Raw genomic sequence first — 18,478 nt, forward strand, 5'->3', positions numbered from 1 at the left:
AGTTGGCTTCAGGTGCTGCCTCTTCAGTGGCAATTTTAAAGTGATCAGCTGCTTTCCGTAGCATTATATTAAATGTCAGTTGATCATCAATAAAAGGATTCCTTGTAGGAGTATTTTGAGGAGAGTCCAACGCCAGAATATCTGGGTCTGGGTCTTGTGGCACTGGGGACTGCCATGGTTGAGGGTCACCCACATCTGGCTCCACCCCCCAGCCTTCAATAGGGTCATCCTCAATGGGCTCATCTTCAATGGGCTCATGTTGCTCCTCGTCATAAAAAGGATTCTCCCCTACCATAACTGGCAGAATGTCTTCAGTAAGGTCATAATTATGTATGTCCTCTTCTAAAGAGGGGGCAAAAAGCCTTGGAAATTTAGATCTAGGGTTAGCAGGGCTTTCATCCATTGGCCTTTGTGTGTAGGTTATTCTGCACGTAAAACAAACTTATTCAACCTCTCCATGCAGTCCTTAAACCTTTCCGTAGTCCAGACCGACAGTCTAGGGGTGGAAAGGTGTCTCTCTCATGGTCTTCCGTCAAAACAAATTGTCCCATGCACCCTCTTCTGTCGAAAAATGTAGAGCTCTGTGCCTTAGCGTCGAAGAAAGTCCTTCCTCTCCCTCAGAGAAAACCTCTGGTGGGATCGGCGAAGGGGGGAGTATCCTTGTGACCTTACCTCGACTTCTGAACACTATCCTTAGATCTCAGCGGATCTTTGGGTCTTTCGGAGACTTTCTGAGAGTCTCTAGCCTGCCGTTTATGAGAATCGGTGGCCACAATCCTTGCCAAGCTGACCGCAACGTCCTCACCTGTCGGGAGACACTTAGGTACATCTGACGGTTGTAAGGGCATCTGTTTCAGCGGAACCGAGGCCTTGCCCTTATCGGCAGCTTTTTCCAGCACGCCGTAACTTTCGGCGTCTTATGTTTGTTATTGCCGTACGCTTTCCCATGATGCGTGTCGGCAGAGCTATGTGTTGTGGGGATAGCGCCCTTTGACTTGGATTGCCCAGTCGCTAGGCGCGCATGCAGCTGCGGGGCGGGCTGCCGAATTCGTCGCTTGGCGGGCATCACCAGAAAGACTGGTGCACCCATTGGTGCCAAAGTCTTTTTCGACGTAGTCGAAATAAGGCTAGGGGTTATGCGCTTAGTGTCATGCACGTGTCTGTCTTTGTCGCCAGGGTGCAGCATCCCCATAGCAGGGCTTACGCCGTGCTTATCGGGGCCGGGGACAGACGATATGGAACGCGAGTGTTCGGTAGTCACATTCGGTGGCAGTGGGAGAAGTCCCGGCCTTGGACATACAGTAGGCCACTCACCGTTTTACCCTACGCTCCGTTAAAGTCTTGTGTCGAAGGAGCTTACAGACCGCACACCCTTCCTCTTTATGATCGAGCGGTAAGCACCGGTTACAGTGTCTGTGCTTGTCCTTCCACGGGAATTTGCCCTTACAAATAGGGCAAAATCTAAATGGAGTACTCTCCATAGCTGAGGTAATACAGAGTGACTAAGAAAAACTGGGAAAGAGGGAAGAAAGGGAAAGGCATTTTTAGTTTAAAGAGAAATGTCCACCCTGACCCCACTCTCCCTACTGTATAGGCTGGCGAAAATTTGAACAGCCATCGAGACAAGGGACGGAAGGGGTGATACTAAATATTACTATAGAATAAATCAACCACAGGTCGTTGGAAAATCGCATTGTTCTTTATGAACTCCGCATGAGGGCGACTAGTCAGCTGGGCGGAAAAAAACAATCTGAGGGACCTCGACGCCTGAGGGATCTTGGGTACACTACAAGTCACGTAGGGATAGTGGTACAGGCACGCCCATGTCGACGTCCCCTTTCGATTCTCGAAAGACAAGATGCAATACTCTGCGGTTACCACTGGATGTCGGACTATGCACAGCATGTGATTCTAAGCAGATTGGCAAACATCAGAAAAATTGTTACTTGAGAAGCTAGACAAAGAGCATACTAGGTAACCCCCACAGCACCCTATTGTAAAATGAATAATGAAGCCTCATTTTGTTGAGTAATAATGCAACTGCAAAGAGAAAAAAAAGATGATTCCATTCATGGTATATCCTGTATGAATGTTAAATCTCATTAATCGCTAAATGTTTTACTTTTTTTATTTTTAGAACAAATTCCCCAAAACAAGTCTATTTACATTAACACCTAATAGCTGCCCCAAGCAATTTCAAAACCAGAGATTATAATGCATCTACAGAGGTCACTGTAGCAGCCATAATGTTGATGTTAAGTGCTCTATTCTTCGGCTGCTCCTCTAAAACGGAAATGGAGCCTCCAGGATCAGGATGACCAAGCGGAGGGGAGAGAAGGCATACCTCTCAGAATCTGAAATACATTGTGGATATAGAAAGGTTTACCTTTGCCAATGCCATAGTATGACAGATCGTTTTTTTACCATGTATATTCCGTCTCGTACTGAATACAATGCTGAGGGAATAAACTCCAAATACCTCCTCTCCCCCCCACGCCCCAACTGTCTTAAGAATTTGTCGATTTTAACCATTATATTTGTGCAACTATGTCTTTCAAACACTATATGCCACATTTCTATTTCAAATTTCCATGCGAGAGCCTGAGCACAAAAAGGTGACCTGATCAGCTCAACTCATCACTGCCTCTCCCAATTTCCTCAGTAGTGCTTAGAAGCCCTGTGAAAACCCCACTAAGAAACAGAAGACAGACTACAACACTGACAGCAGGCTGTCCCCTTAATGAAGTCAAGCAAGGTCAGGCAGACCAAACCTGATCACACACCTGCTTCCCATTAACCTCACACAGGTGTATAAAAGGAGGCTTCTGAGAGGGAAAGGTCAGATGCAGTTGGGAGAGCAAGATGGAGGCTGCAAGGCTGAGACCGGTGGAGGATCCCTCTTCAAATCCCAAACAACCAAGAGGCTGGGAGATGTCGGGTGAATCCAGAGGAGGACAGCATGCGACGACGTTGGCCCAGTGAGAAGGAAGAGATGCAGCGTGCCACAGGAGCTGTGCCTCCTACGTGTTGGATCCAGGCAGCCAGGGCTTTGCTGTTGAGGTCCGGGCAATTGCTTGTTCCCTTGGGACCAGTGCCGATCCCAAGGATGTAGTGGGGCAGGTGGTGAAACCCTGACCTCATCCCCCACACCAAAGGACGGAGCCGCTGACCTCGCAACACTGCCCAGCAAGTCTGATCAATAGAGAGTGAGAGAATCTGGCGAGCAGGTGGGAAGCAGAGCGCCTGAGGGCAGGCACCAAGTAAAACGGGCAAGTGGCCTGAACCCAAAAAGGAAGGTGAAAGTGAATGACAAAATAAATGGTCCGAGCCCAGAGGAGGGAGATCAGCTGAGAGCTTTCGGTTAAAGCAAGTTTAAGAAGAATTGAAATTGGTCCGAGCCCGGGAGAGGGAAACTAATTGAACATTGTGTTAAGAGGATCAGAGGCCGACTGAAAGGGATCCGGGGTGAAACGTGAATCGCCCGAGAAAGTGATACCTGAAAGACAATAAGAGCCAAAGTAACAAAGTAACCCTGTGCAAGTGAACACAATATCAGAAGTCTCTAAAATGAAAGCGAAGTCCCTGAAGTGAAGGGAAATGATGTGATCACTGAAAAGCAAACAAAACTAAAAGCCAAAACAGGGAAATCGCCAAGTAGAGGAAAAGTGAATAGAATCCCCAAGAAGGCTCGTTTGAAACAGAACTGAATGTAAATCAAAAGGAAGTGATCTTAAGAAGTACAGGTACCAGAATGCAGCAGTGTTGGAGTGGTCCTGTAAGGGATTAAAACAAAGACATAGTTTCGAAAGTCTCTGACAGTAAAGCAAAAGTGAATCTGGAACTAAGAAGGTTGGGGAAGGATATCACGTTTCAATTGTGTAAGCCTGAAAGAGAAGCAAACTTTAAATATTTTGCACACCATCGGATTCTACGAATAAAAGACTTAAAAGGAGAAAGACTGTCGCAGAAGGCCCTGGTGTTTGTTCTGAACTGAATCCTAGTGCTGGAGAAGCCAAAGTGTGTACTAAGCTTGAGTGTGCCGCCTTGACCCGTGCTGAAAACATGGTGAATGGGGGCCAAAGGCCTGAACATCCTGACATATCATTTTGTGAACACTTATTTCTTTTTCCCAACACTGTTTCACACACTATTTGTATTTAGAGGTAAGGCTTGGCAATACGTGTATTGGTATAGGCCCTTTTATTTTGACAAGACACCACTAGGACTGTGTTCTGTAGATTTAGGAATACATAGGCGTTTATCATACCCTTTTTTAAGTTCAATAAACACCCTTGAACTGTGGTCACTTGTGTCTGTCTTACTGTTGATACCATGCCTTTTGTACAGCACCTAGAAAAGCACTGTTGCCACGGTCTTTCGCTCCCACTGCCACATTTCCCCTGTTTGTTTATACGTTTTTCTAGAGTCCAAACAGTGCCACAGTGCTTTAAAAATGAGATATAAATACACCTCATGGCAAACTTAATTAGGTCACGAACAGCAGCAGATCACTTGTAAAAGAATAGATGCAGCAAGTGGTCATACTATGAATGTATAGTGATTATGCATTTCCCTTAGTAATATATAAATGGAGCAGAAGCATTGTCACCGGTGAGCATGCAAAGGCCAGTAAGGAGAACTCTTGCCTGTTAGACCTGCTCACAATCTCTAACACCCGCTTCTCCCCCCGCCTGGCCATGCAATTCTCTGCCTGAGGCTGCAGACTGCTGTGGGACCATATTGGGACATACCCTCAGTGTCCAGATAGATCAGGAATCAGGGTGGATCAGGAAAAAATACCGGAAGAGCACCAGAGGTTGTATTGCGACAGCCATGAGGAGAGTCCCTTATGCACATTAGAAGTCAGGATGGGGGAGGAGGGGTGAGGCCCAGAAACCCGGGAATTCATGAAACTGGCCGAGCTTCCAATTCCCGAAAGCCATAAAGCCTTAATCATTTAATGGGTTGGACTGGAAAGGAGGTGGCCTTTGTGCAAGACAATGTAATGCCCTATAGAAGTTGCAAGATAGACTGTAGCAGGGTCACTTTCAGCCCACCCAGTCCCTTCCCAAGACGACAATTTTCTGATGCTCCATTTCCTTGTTAAATCTTTACATCATATGGAATAAAAGTGTGAAAAGCAGGATTCCTTTTCCTATCATTTGACTGGCTGGTGGCACTTTGCTTGCCATAAATTGATTTCTTCCTAGGTAACCTTTCCAATCATATGCACTACGCCGAGCGAAAACATAAAAATGTGTACAATGAATTTCTGTCCACTTTTGTTTCTTACCCTAGCGCTGACGAAGATGAAATCCTTCCGCTGAGACTTGTCTTTCTCCTTCTCAAATACGATACCCAGCTTGGCCTGCACTCGCTGGGACTTTATCAGCTGTCGGACTGAAGAGGAAGAATAGCTTTAAGGTAAACGTTGAGATTTAGTGGAAACAAAGAACCTTGTTGAAACGCGACCTCCAAGCGCCTCCTTTCAATATAGCCCAAAATAAAAATGAACAATATGAAAACAGAAACAATACCGACCTCAGGCACCATCTGGGGGAATTCCCTGGTCCAATGCTTAGGAGATGCATTACCTTGCCAAATCTAGAAAGTTAGTTTGCATTTGTTAAACCCCCTCCATAATATTGATAGTGGTTGGTAAACACACCCTATAATTTCAATCACAAGGATGGCAACTATGCCACATCAGCAATCCCCAAAGAGGGTGAAACACATATGTGGCGTGCTATGTCCTTGGCAGCTGCTGGTCTTGTGCTGGTGTTATTTGTAAAATAATACTATGACATGAATCCCTCATGTTTAAAAAATGCAAGCTTTAAATTGAATGGCTGCATGCCGTCCCTAGTACTTTGCTTGGTGGCCATGAATTGTAGCTGAACTTCCACGGAAGGTTACTAGCTGGCACTGGGACCCGGGTGGCTTCTTTACTGAAGCCAAGTTATGCTACCTTGCTTATTTACTGACCCTAATCACCTCTGTCATAGTCTTAATGTGCCTACCCCATCTGGAGGTTGGTGTATTTTGGCCCGGCCAGGGGTATCCAGACCTGAGCCCGCAGAGGAAAAGGAGCGACGAGAAAATAAGAGGACCGGAAAGCGGGTACAATTCCACAGACATGGGGAATGGGGTGATGTAAACAGGGAAAAATAATGTTTTACATTGGCTTGAGTGAATGTGGATCGAGGTTGCAGAAAGGATGGCATGGTCTTGGCTTGTTTGGAGGCGCATGGTGTTTAGCTGCGAGATGGACTGGAGATGCACTCCAGCTGCCTAGATGAATCAGGGCAGCTTTTTTACCTGTTTCCATGGGAGCAGCTTTGGAATAATAATTGGGGCCTGCCAAGCCAGAGGGCCATATGTGGTCCTTTCTAGAATAGACTGTGTGAAGGGTGAGAGTAGTTGGTCTATTTACTTCCCACAGTTAGGCAAACGGGCTCGCCTTATGTTTCCTTTAATTCACATAGTGGATCAAGGCTAGCTCTTACACTGGGGCAGTGAAGAAGAGAATACATGGTAATACAGTATTACTTAGAAGAAAGGAAGCGCCACACAGAAGGTATATGTAAATATATTGTATATCTTAAAACAAATTATGTAAGAAAGTTGGTACAGGGAGATGTAAGTAATAAGGGCTTAGAAAGTTCCAAGTCTTTAATGGGGGTGTTCTTTAGGCTTTAAACATTTAGGGAGGGTGAACCTCAAAGTTCAAGGTCAACTGGAGTCTACAGATAACCAGTGTATGATAAGGTCTAGGGGACTGTAAAGCGTTTAATAACTGAATGGGGGCTTAGATTTTCATAACAAGCAGTGGAAAAAAAAAGACATGCTTATGACTGGCTGAGCAGGGTACTGGTCCTGATGATCTGAAATTACCCAAGGATAGCTACAGACCCAATGCAAGTGTGGGACTAGTGTTAAAGATAGGTCCTTACTATGACAACCCTCTGGAGCCTTTTAGAATGTGAGCCGAGTGATGGAAACCCCAGGGTGTGGTATTTTCGACAGTTACAAATGGCAAACAATCCAGGCTGAATCTGCAGTGAAGTTCAGAAATCAATGATGGCCGTTCCTGTGTTCTTGTTATTCAGTTATAGTTCCAGAGCAGCTAATGAAGATATTGAATCAATTGGTGCAGCTGCGGTGTCACTGATGATGCTAGTAGGCAGAAGATAAGAACTACACGAGCTAAGGTGCCATGTTGCTGTCTCACACATAGAAGGTGTAATAGAAGATGTACAAATGGCCCAAGCTGTACCGAGAGAGTGTGTGTGAAGCTTTCGCTCCATGGGCAGTGGAGCCAGCCAAGTCACAAATAAAAGTAGAGCGATATATCTCCTGGCTAAACTGGAAATCATAAGTAGATTTCGGGGTGTAAGGTGACAAACCGCAGACAAAAAGCTCACAAACCTTTAGAGATTTCTATTTGCAGGTTTTATTATTCGTTTGTTAGAATGGAATTGCTTTATTAGTGTCATCAGAATGTCTCTTGGTGATTGTTTGGTAGATTCACTCAATTTCCCAGAATGCAAGGTCTAGGTATGCAGATATCTCAAACTGACAATGTCTTTTGGGCGTGTTGATATTTTTAGTAGGTTTCCCAAAACAAAAAGGTTTTAGAACCCACTTTCTTTCAGAAGGTCATGCAGACACTTGCACTACGTTCCCCAGATTGCAAAGTCAGGCCCAAACAGTGTACTTCTGTCTTTCCAGCATCTATTTTGTTTGCATGCAAGAGCACACCCTCTCCCTCCGGAGAACCAGTGCGTACCGTCAATGCTTGCAGGACATTTTACAGATTTTCTAGTGGCCCCTCGAGCGTCTCCTGCTCCACTCTTGAGCTATGATGTCTCCTGGATTAGCTGGGAATCTCTTGCCAGCGGTTCCTGGTCTACATCCTCTCCTGGCATCCCTGCCTCTATGACTCTGAAGTCCTCCCAAAACAGCGCTCTACCTAGCTACATCTCTACCAAGGTCAGAGTGCCACCTGCTACACAGCACTGCCTTTTCCACATTGTTGAGACTTACAACAATGACTACAACAATTACTACATTTGCAGGTTTGTGAGAGACTCATGGATGGTTTGAGAAGGGGACATATGTTGTTCCTGGAACTGGTGCTCTGTAGCAGCACAGAGCAACTCATTTCCCCCTCAGATGTGTATGGAGAGGTCCACAACATTGTGGTAGTCTTTCTATAGCTGAAGGAAACTTAAAGATGAAAGAATTAAATAGGATGACACTGAGCATCTGAGCACCTATACCCCTCTTACCTTACCTATACCCTTAGACTTAGGGTATATTGGTCCTGAAGTATATCCACTTTCTGCATTTGAGCATCAACCCTGGGATTTCATGGCCTGTTCCAAATGTCTTCCTTTCTCTTTTTTGTTCTAGTGGTGTCTTGATTTCACGATTAACACTGGGTATCTATAGGATTGCACTAATTGATTTACGTTAGCTTACAATATCTGCCTCCATACGGATTGTATGTAATTATTTCTATTCTGCACTGATGCATTTTCTTATTGTATGTACATTTCCAATGTTCTTTAATTAATTAAATCAAATGATGCATACTTCTAAAATGTTTACAATTCTTTCAATTATTTACAAATTATAAAATTAAAAAACATTTATATTTCTTGAGATGCCTAGAAAATTGTTGTTGTAGACGCAATCGTTTTTTAAAATTATTTTTTCTAATTTAGTTAAATGAAATCCAGCAGAAACAGTTTTTTTTTTGCACAGCGCTGCCTGGGCTATGTCTCCTCCATGCTTCAAAAGCTATGCCTCTCCTCTTCCAGGTCTGCACACATCTCTTTTTCTGTGTCCTCCACTTGTCAGAACTCTCTGGATTGGAGAGAGTCAAGTGCCCGGTTCTGTCACATTGCTCGACTGGTCCTTATTCCTAAACATTCCCGTTGCTGACCCCACATGATGTACAGAAGGGAGGTTATACAATCTCATGCCACCATTTTGGGTTACACTGCTTGTTCTATCGGGAGGTTTTCGGTCAGAGGTCGCTATTCTCGGTCTACCTGGTTTACCAGGGATGAATGGCTATGTTTCTGCTTGCACCAGGGTGTGCATGCAACAGGGATGTCCCCTTTTATGCGTATTTGTGACGCTAGATTTAATCTCTTTGCCATTGTTCCAGTACTTTTACTGTCTAAGGCTGAGAGTATGATTAGGTTTGCAGCGATCGTACCCATCAAGTTGAGATAACTGCTACCAAAAGGAAAGGTTTAGAGGAAAATAATTGCATAAATATGGTCAGCATGAATTGGAAAGGTGGCATGATGAGGCTGCAACAAGGTGTAAGGAAGAAAAGGGTCATTAGAGAGTTTTGGTGGGAGTTCCGTCAAAGATATTGAAAACCAGCAGAGGAGAGGCAGTGAGACATCAATAAGAGGGGTGGAAGGAGGCAACAACAAAGACAGAAGAAGGGGAGAGCAGGAAAGAGTGGGAACACATCTGAAGAGGAAAAGTATGGAGTAAATAGAGACAACAGCAGGGAAGGAGAGGCGTGTAGTAGGTGGAGTGGAAGAAACCTAAGAGGGAAGGCGAAGAGGTACAAAAGGTTGTGATTCCTCGAGGAGTAACAAAGGGAGCAAAAATCAGCAGAGAATGAGGAAGCAAAATATATCTGCAGGAGGTGATCCAGACAAGGGGCAAAAGCACGGTGGCAAGGTTATCGCTCAGGTGCTGGTGAGACTGTGGCAGAGGCTGTCCATGGCATCAAGGGGACTCTGCTTGCCAATTCGTGGGACCACAGGATCTTTACTAAGATTGCAAAATGTTGGATGACCAGCCCACAATCTGGGGGTATTGTGAACCAGAGGTGGGAGAGTTTGAAATGTGCAGGAAAGCAACATCCTGACGAGCACACTGAAAGGACAATGGTGCCATCTACAAGACCCAAGTGGCAAAGCACTTACACTCCGACTACTGACATTGGTGTAGAGAAGGAAGCACTGACTGACAACAGCCATCTAGCCAATTTCTGTTCACTCTAAACCTTGCCACATTTACGCTGTAAAAATAGTAACGTTGAATTCGGTAATTTGGGCTCCAAGCTGTCTGCTGATCCTTGGGTGTGCATACATTATGAACCGACTCTTCAAGCTGTCACAGCTGTGCCAAGGAAGATGTATTTCATACATGCGTGGACACTCTTGACAAATGACTGAGCTGAGAAACAGGTAGTCTATCGCCATTTCAGTTCATATGGGTTGTTTGGGGGGCTCAGATAGCCAGGATCTTTTGCAGAAACCTTATATATTTGAAGCTGCAGAGAGGGGCAGCTTTGCTACTTTTAAGCAACCATGCTTACCGGGGGGTTCATTATAATTGTTCTTTTATATTGCACTCAATACCGGCGCCGGTTTCTCAGCGTGAGTCCGGGAATCGAACCTGTGTTGCTATGCCTGGTCTTGCTTCCAAGACAAACGTGTTGGCCCTGAGCTATCCTCCTGGATAATTTAATGATGAATTAAAGTTACTCACCGTAGTGACTATAGTACTTATAGTCCTTAGTCCCCTTTCTCCATCCTTGTGAGTGTCCCCCAACATAGGGACGGTACCAGAACCTTTGGCAGTGAAAAACTGAGCTTCCCCTTTAAATCTATTCGAGCGCGTAGAGAATAGTGCTTACAGAACGCTGATCGAGTGGCACAAGCAGCCGCCCTACTGATGACATCCCAAGAAGCATGTCTTTGAAATGCGACAGCCATGGCCTTACCTCTGACTGCATGGGCATGAATCCCCTCAGGAACCGGTTTGCCCATGGCTGTTTACGCCTCCGAAATGGCCTGGACCATCCAATGGGGACGATAGAGGGTTTGGAAGCTTGGGTGCCGGAGACGTGTCACCAAACATGACGAACAACGCCTCAGACTTCCTGAAGGATTTTGTTCGAGGGAGGTAGAACCTGAGGACTCTCCTGAGGTCCAAGGAATGCAAAGCCCTTTCGGCATCCAATTGCAGCTCCGGGAAGAACACCGGCATGCAGATCTCCTGATTCAAATGGAATGGAGTGACCACCGTGGGCAGAAAGTCTGGATGAGTGCACAAGATGACTGTCGTTATAAAACGTGGTGAAGGGCTTGCATGATAAAGCCTGTGGCTTGCTGACCATACGGCTGAAGTGAACACCACTAACATAATTGTCTTCATTGTCACCAGCCGGATGTTCAATGAGGCCATCGGCTCAAAGGGCTAGTATTGCAAGGCCCCCAGAACCAAATTAAGGTCTAAGATCAGATGAGGCCTGTGCAGCAGAGGAAAGAGCTTAGACAACCACTTGAGGTTGGCTTTAACCACCGGGTTGGCCACTGAAAGAAACATTCTTGTAGGCACCAATGGCCGCCAGATTGGTGTGGCAGGTATCGACCTGAATGCCGGACCGAGCCAAAAGTGCAGAAAATACCAGCATGTCATCCAGTGTCCGCTTACTCTTGTACTGAGCCCATGTAGATGACCTCCTGAACGATGTCCGAGTTGTCCTAAAAACACTGCGCATGTTGGAGTCGATACAGGTCAGGAACCAGGCAGCTATGGCCATCCTGGCCGGGTCCAGGTGCTCCACTTCCCCCGCCATGCTGCGTCAGGAAGCCCCTTGCAGAGGATCGGAAGATGGACCAGTCCCTGGGAGCACAACTGCAGCAGATCCGAGAACCACGCCCTCGACTGCCAGTGCGGGGCAATCAGGATGAGGCTGCAGCCCACCGGTGCCCGGAACTTGCAGAGGGTCCGCTGGAGCAATGGAGGAGGAGGAGGAAATCAAAGCACCCACGGTTGGAATGCATCCACCAGAGACCTCTGACCCTGGTCTGCCCAAGACGCAAACCAGGTGCAATTGGAATTCAGAGGAGATGCAAATAAGTCCAGATCTGGAAACCCCCATCTCCAGAACAGCAGCAACAAGGAGATGATGTGTAACTCCCACTCGTAGGTGTTGAACCCCAAGTGGCTGACATGGTCTGCTTCCGCTATGCTGTCCCTCGGGAGATGGACCGCAGAAAGACTGCCACTGCCTCCATGTACATTAGGGGGTGGGAGGGACGGGTGCCCTGCTGCTTTTTCAGGTATATCATTGTCGTACAGTAGTCGGTCCTAACCAGAACCGCTGTATCTCTGATGAGAGGCAGAAAAGTCTTGAAATGAAAGGTCCAGGACTACCCTCAGGCCAGCCTGGTTGTTCTTTGGTACTGCAAAAATCCCTGGACTAGAAGCTGGAGTCCTGTCCGACTGAGGTTCCGGCCCCACCGCCTGCATCTCCAAAAGAGAAAGGATCTCCCGTAAAAGGGCCGGGGACTCCATCTGAAGCAGAGGAGGAGAGGATGGAAGAGGAAGACAAATTTGTGGGGACTATAAAAAGGATCCAAGGACTCTCAAAACAACGTGTCCAACTGTTCTGAAAGAGAACCAGCTGGCCCCCTACAGGCGAGCTGTCTTCCCTGACCGTCACGTCACTATTTGTTGGAGTCTCAGGTGGGAGCGGAGGAGGTGGAGTGGAAAAAACCATGCAAAGTTCTCTGCTGCTTCCTTCCTTGGTCACTGGACGACCTGTCAAGCCTCTGTACACCACAGTCCCAAAAACCCTTGAAGCCGATGAAGGCACAGGGTTTGAAGTCGGTCCTGCCCTGGCTTAGTCAGGATGGCTAAGGACTTGGCGGTCTGTGCAGAGGTTTTCTTCTTTGTCAAATAGTCATCAGTGGAGGAATGGAAAAGATCCGAGTCCTCAAAAGGAAGATCCAGGATCCGCTCTATTGATTTATTTTGCAATTTCTAAAGCGCGCCAAACACATGGGCATCTGGGCGCTGATCTTAACATACGACGACAGTACATGAATCAAAAAAGACAGTGTAACAAATATAACATTTTCAGCAGATATAGCAGGTGACATATTTACATTGCAGTTCTGAGATACGCCACTAATGATAGTAGGGCAAAGAGACCAAGAGGGTGGAGGCCAGGTTGCTAGGTAGGTTCGGCGTATTTGCAAACAGGGGCATACTTTACTTACTGGAGTCCTGTAATAAGAGGTGTGTTTTCAATTGTTTCCTGAAGGTCCAGAAGGAGTCTTCAGACCTTAGTCTAGCTGGTAGTGTATTCCAGTGTTTTGCAGGTATTGTGGGGAAGCTACTGCCTCCTGCTTTCTGAAGCTCTAATCTAGGTGTAATTAGCATGTGGCTGTGTGTGGTGTGCCAGGGCCTGATTGACTTGGATCTGATGATTTTGTCGGCCAGGTATGTAGGTGCTAGGTTAAGGCATGTGTGTGTCAATGCGAGAATTTTAAAGATAATGCGATCTTGGACCAGGAGGCAGTGTCCATTCCTTCTTATGTTAGATATATGTGATGTTTTTGGTACATTCAAAGCTGCACTGAGGGCATTATTTTGTAGGACCTGTAGCTTTTGATATTTTGACTCTTGCACATCATAAGAGAACTTAGCATGCGTCCACGCCGTTCGGCTCATCTCGACCCCCAGGCACAGCCCTCTGCTGGTTGTATCTATGAAGGAGACCTTAGACTCCATGAGGTCCTGTGCAACTGCCCGGGTGTCCGCCAGACAGCCTTGAAGGAGGCCTGGCAGGAACTCCCCAAGCTCTCGCCACAGCTTCTGGTTCGCGGCTAGGAGGGCGTCAGTGTTAGCCTGCCGCAACTGCAACCCTGAGAGGTGGTAACAAACTTTGCCTAAAGACTCAAGGGCTTTGTCCTATTTAGTCAAACAACTGGAGGCGGAGCCTGCAGAGAAGGACAAAGACGATGGGTTCCAATGCAAGGAGGCCGCTCCCACCGCTGAAGAGTGTGGCTGGGGGTGGGAGACCAGGAAGACTGGCGCCCCATCCGAATGCCTGAACCAGCTGTCCAATTACATGCTCATCTGGGCATTGGTGCTGGGCTCCTCCCAGACCTTTCTCGCCACCTGCAGGACATCCTTCTGGAGGGGAATGCCCGAGTGGTTGCTGGTACGCCTGAACAAAACCTCTGCTAGCACTTCCGACTCCTGGGGGGCTTTCTCAGGCTGAGGGACCCACAAGAACTCTGCAAGGCCCTGAAGGACATGAAAATCCTTAACAGAGGCCGAAGGTTCATCATCCTGGGTGTCGCCGTCATCGTCTTCCTCCGCCCCCCCTCTTTTTCCAGATGGAGGGGTGTCTGGGTCCTGAGACACTGGTGCCAGAGCCCCCCCGCCTCCCTGGCCACCCAATCCGGCCCGAAGATAGCTGTGGATCCATCGGCTGCTGCAGGGGAGGTGTTGGCGGTGGTGGTACAGGAGGAGAAGGAGAAGGGACAGGCACCGGTACTGGAAGCACCGAACGAACCAGAGGGGGGCCTAGAGGCAGAGGCCTGGTAGGAACGACCTGTGTGATCACTTCCTTGACGCTACCCTTGAGGAGCCCTGTCATCTGCAGGGAGCGCATGAGAATGAGGAAGCGCTAAATAAGAAGTAAAAAAGGAGTTCAATGCATGCTGCCGGATCTTGAGGGGCACAGCCCTCAGCTGCAATGTTCCTCCACCCGATCAAAACGCCTATGCGCCAGTGGCGTGTAGCCATAAGGCTGCGAGGGATAGATGCAACCCTGCCGAGACCAACCGTCTGTACCGTAATGGCTGCCGCCACTTCCCGAGGGAAGAGGACTGGAGCCTTCTTGTATGGCCCACTCTGGGGGTGAAGGACCTGGGAGGCCTGAATCCTAATCCAAAATGGCCACCGGCCTAGCAGGCTCAGCCACATGCTTGTCTGCCATCTTGGGGCCGTGCGCCACGCCGTGGGCGGGAGGACACCAAGACTCCATGCCACATGCTGGGTTAGACATGGAAGGACACTCATTGGCCCTCGAACCTGAAGCAGAAGCGTCAACCTCAAAAGGTGGCTCCGGCAGGCTCAGAGTCCTTGTCCTGCTGGCCGGTAGTCGAATCGCCCTGTACCACGACCTTGGAGGTCGGTCCGGTAGGTTGGGTGCCCTCAGCTACTGAGCTGGTAGTCGTGTTGGATCATGCTACGGACGGACTCTTGGAGGCAGAAAATGACGACCCTTTGCCCTCTGGGGCCGAAGAAGATAACAAACTTGACCACCCCTCTGTGGACTGCCCAGTAGAGCTCCTGAGCCCCTCGGATTGAGAGCCAGTAGCCTTGCCAGCCTCGGGTCTGTCGACGGAGTACCCGGAAGAGCCGCTGGGCCCCTAACCATGGGGTGCCTGTAGCCTTAATGGCCTTGGGTCTCTGCGCTGAGGGGCCGTACTAAACAGATGGACTACCTTGCCATGACGTGGGGTCCTGGAGACAAACTCTTTAAGATGACCTGCAGGAGAAGCGTGGAAGATCTTCCTCCAGCATGAAAGACGATCCTTCAATGTCCAGTGACCGAAAGCGCTGCAGGCTGTGCACGCGTCCCAGTGGTGGCCGGGCCTCGGACACTCAAGACACTCAGGACCGAGCGCATGGAGGTCCGAGGCCAGGAACGAGCGATCGCAAGAGTCGCATTTTGATAAGCCTCCTGCAGCCGACATGCGCCGGGGGAGGCGAGGCACCAAAGGAAGGTGAAGAAGATAAAAAAAGTAAAGGAATAGGGAGCAAGCAGAAAGTCAAATAGTTACTACGCCTAGCTGCCAGGTCCGACACGTCGATGTGGAAAAAAGGACTGAGGTGAGGGCCTTGGGGGGCATTCTCACGACCTGGGGCACACCGGACTAAATTTAAAGGGGAAGCTCAATTCTTTGCTGCTAAAGGTTCCCGTACCGTCCCTGTGTTGGGGGAACCCACAAGGATGGAGGAAAGGGGACGGGACGTATGAGTATGACATCAGCAGGCACCCATTATGTGCAACACCATCATAGAAGTGTTTTTTTGGGTTAAATTAGCCAAACCATTGTTTACAAACACTTTTAAATTAGAGGTTAAGCAGTCCTTTCTTGCAGTGTAGCGGTTGTCCAAGGTCCTTGTGATTGTCAAGTTCCTTATCCAATAGAAATGGGGCTTAAATTCTTATGTTCAAGGAAACACACCTGATCCCAACACTATGTAGAAAATGTGTACCCACTTGGTGACCCCCACAAATACTAGGCTTAGTACACCACAAACCCTAGAAGAGTAATGATTGAAACGTGCACATGTCTAAGATTTCTGCTCCTCGATTCCAAATCCAATCCGCATTGGGGTTGCGGATGTTAAATAGAGTCCTTGTTAATGGGAAGGTTATGCTAATTAATTTATTTGGCCCAATCTTCTATAATCCAGAATTCTTTGAACACATCTTCCGGCGCCAACATGAGGCACTTGACGTAACTGGATTACTGAGAGGGACTTCAATACAATCATTAATTTACACATATAATCATTCCCCACAATGGGGTTTTACGTACTGCTAGATAGTTTGAAGACAGCGCACTACGGAGAAAAGTAATACACATTTTATTCTGGATTTAAGACTCTTCTTCCAGCATAGATATGCTTCTGGCATCTAGGGAGGTGCAGAGCAGACTGATAAGTTGCGCATTACTCTGTAGTACACTCAGAACATAGTCCTTTCAAACTAACAATTAACAAAATGGGGAAAGCTGGGATTTAGATGGAGATTCAAGCCAAATTCTTTAGATGGTGTTAAGATGTATTTTCGGAATCAACCCTGTGGACAGATGCTGAAAGGCCACCCTATTCTGGTGAACAGGAAACAAAACAATGCTTAGGTCTAGCCAAACTATCAAAGTAGTGTGACAGAGCAGTAAGGCCTAGACTCAGGAGAGTGTGGGGTTGGTGAATGGATCAATGAGACACACACACCGAACACGCTTAATAAAGTCAGACAGTATGCATACAAATACAGTGCTTTATTAGGTCTTGAAACAAACCCTTTGCATTGAAAAATAAAAGGTAAACCTAATTACTAAAAACAGACTAACACTATGCACATTGTGGCAGGTCGGAAGAAGGAGTCGGGCACCATAAAGACATGATTCAATTTCTTTTAATTAAAATTATAAGTAGAAGGCCTAACTTTCCCTATTACTAAAGGGAATGCCCTGCCTACCTAAAGAACTAAAAAGGTGCTAAAAACCACAAGAAAATGCTCTTCGACCAAACTACCCTATCTGGCCCTGCCACTAATGTGAAGTAACTTAAATAGAGCAAGGCAATGATTTGTCTATGCCTGGCCCCTCCACCATTTAATTCAATAACTCCTTGAATTATACGCCTCTGGGAGCACTTAATACGGGTTTTCTTGTGCTAAGTTTCTATTATCATCAGTAATACTCAGTCTTATAATGTCTCTGATCTGAGTGGGTATATCCCCAGCCATACTGATTCAGCACCTCTCTTCTATGCTTTTCACCTATAGGTTGAGTATATCTTTGCTTATTGGTTATACAAAACTTGTGTGGACTGAGCCCTTCTCTTTTAGGCTTTTGACTTCTTACTTGGCTTTGCTGCGTATTTGTGAGCTCGTCCTTTGTACTGGGACGAGGGGACAGCTTCATGTAATAACGCTTCCCTCTCTCGGTCACTCTGACTCCCACCCAATCTCTGTGTGATTCATTAGCTACATTTCTTTTCTACAAAAGTTGTAGATATACGTAAACATATTTAGCTGAGCACTCCAACTGTTACTACCTCCATTATAGTTGAAGAATTGCCAGTAGCTCCGTCCTTATAGTCTTTTTCCCCCCGAGTTTTCTGCTAAGACCAGTTTCCAGGGCAGTTTACCAACTTAAATCCAGTGCACCCTTAGACCCTGTTCTGTTATGTGTTCTTAAGGATATCATGCCTGGCATGATTCAGTGGGTCACTAATGCTAACAACGTCTCCTGTCAGTCAGTTGTATCCCGAGGGAACTTAAGCAGACGATTGTTATTCCTTGCTGCCAGTCCTTGTGAAATTATTGTAAGACTTGGTAGCTCCTCTTTCCTCGTTTCTGGAAACATCCTCTTGACTCTTTTCAGTCTTGGTTTCGCCCGGGGCGCGGAACAGAGCGTATTGGTGTCCGTTATGGACGACCTTGCCGGGCTGGTTGACCAGGATGGAGTGGGTGCCCTGATTTTATTAGATCTTTCAGCAGATTTTAATATCATAGAACACTCCATCCTGCTCTACCCTCTGGCTTTGGTAAGCCTCTCTGGTCCAGTCCTGGCGTGCAGCCTTCCTGACGGATAGGGGCCAATCACTTTCTCTTCCACCTTTCATACCTTTCCCTCACCAGCTTTCCTGTGGTGTCTCTCAAGGCTCTGCCTTGTCCCCAATGCTGTTTTATATCTATGATCAGCCGTTAGTTGGCCTTGTCCGCTCACACAGCTTCAGGTGCTTTTTATATACTGACAACACCCAGATTTTGGTCAGTTTAGATCTTGATCATGCTGAGGTGTCCCGCTTGCATGAGTGCCTGATGGCCGTGAGGGGCTGGATTAACCACAACTGCCTCAATCTTAAAGGGGAGAAAACAAAGGTTTTGGTG

The 18,478-nt window shown here is 47.2% G+C and overlaps 1 protein-coding gene across 2 annotated transcripts in view; it reads right to left on the reverse strand.

The window, feature by feature from the left end:
- The window catches only part of INPPL1 (inositol polyphosphate phosphatase like 1), a 1,017,870-nt gene that overhangs the window by 359,204 nt on the left and 640,188 nt on the right, over positions 1-18,478 (reverse strand). For both annotated transcript variants that reach the window (XM_069640289.1, XM_069640290.1), the window contains one exon: positions 5,294-5,400. In XM_069640289.1, the coding sequence (XP_069496390.1) occupies positions 5,294-5,400 (107 nt within the window). The remainder of the gene's footprint in view (positions 1-5,293; positions 5,401-18,478) is intronic.

This window comes from Ambystoma mexicanum, chromosome 7q (genome assembly GCF_040938575.1).
Source record: "Ambystoma mexicanum isolate Mex_15411 chromosome 7q, UKY_AmexF1_1, whole genome shotgun sequence".
Taxonomy (NCBI): domain Eukaryota; kingdom Metazoa; phylum Chordata; class Amphibia; order Caudata; family Ambystomatidae; genus Ambystoma; species Ambystoma mexicanum.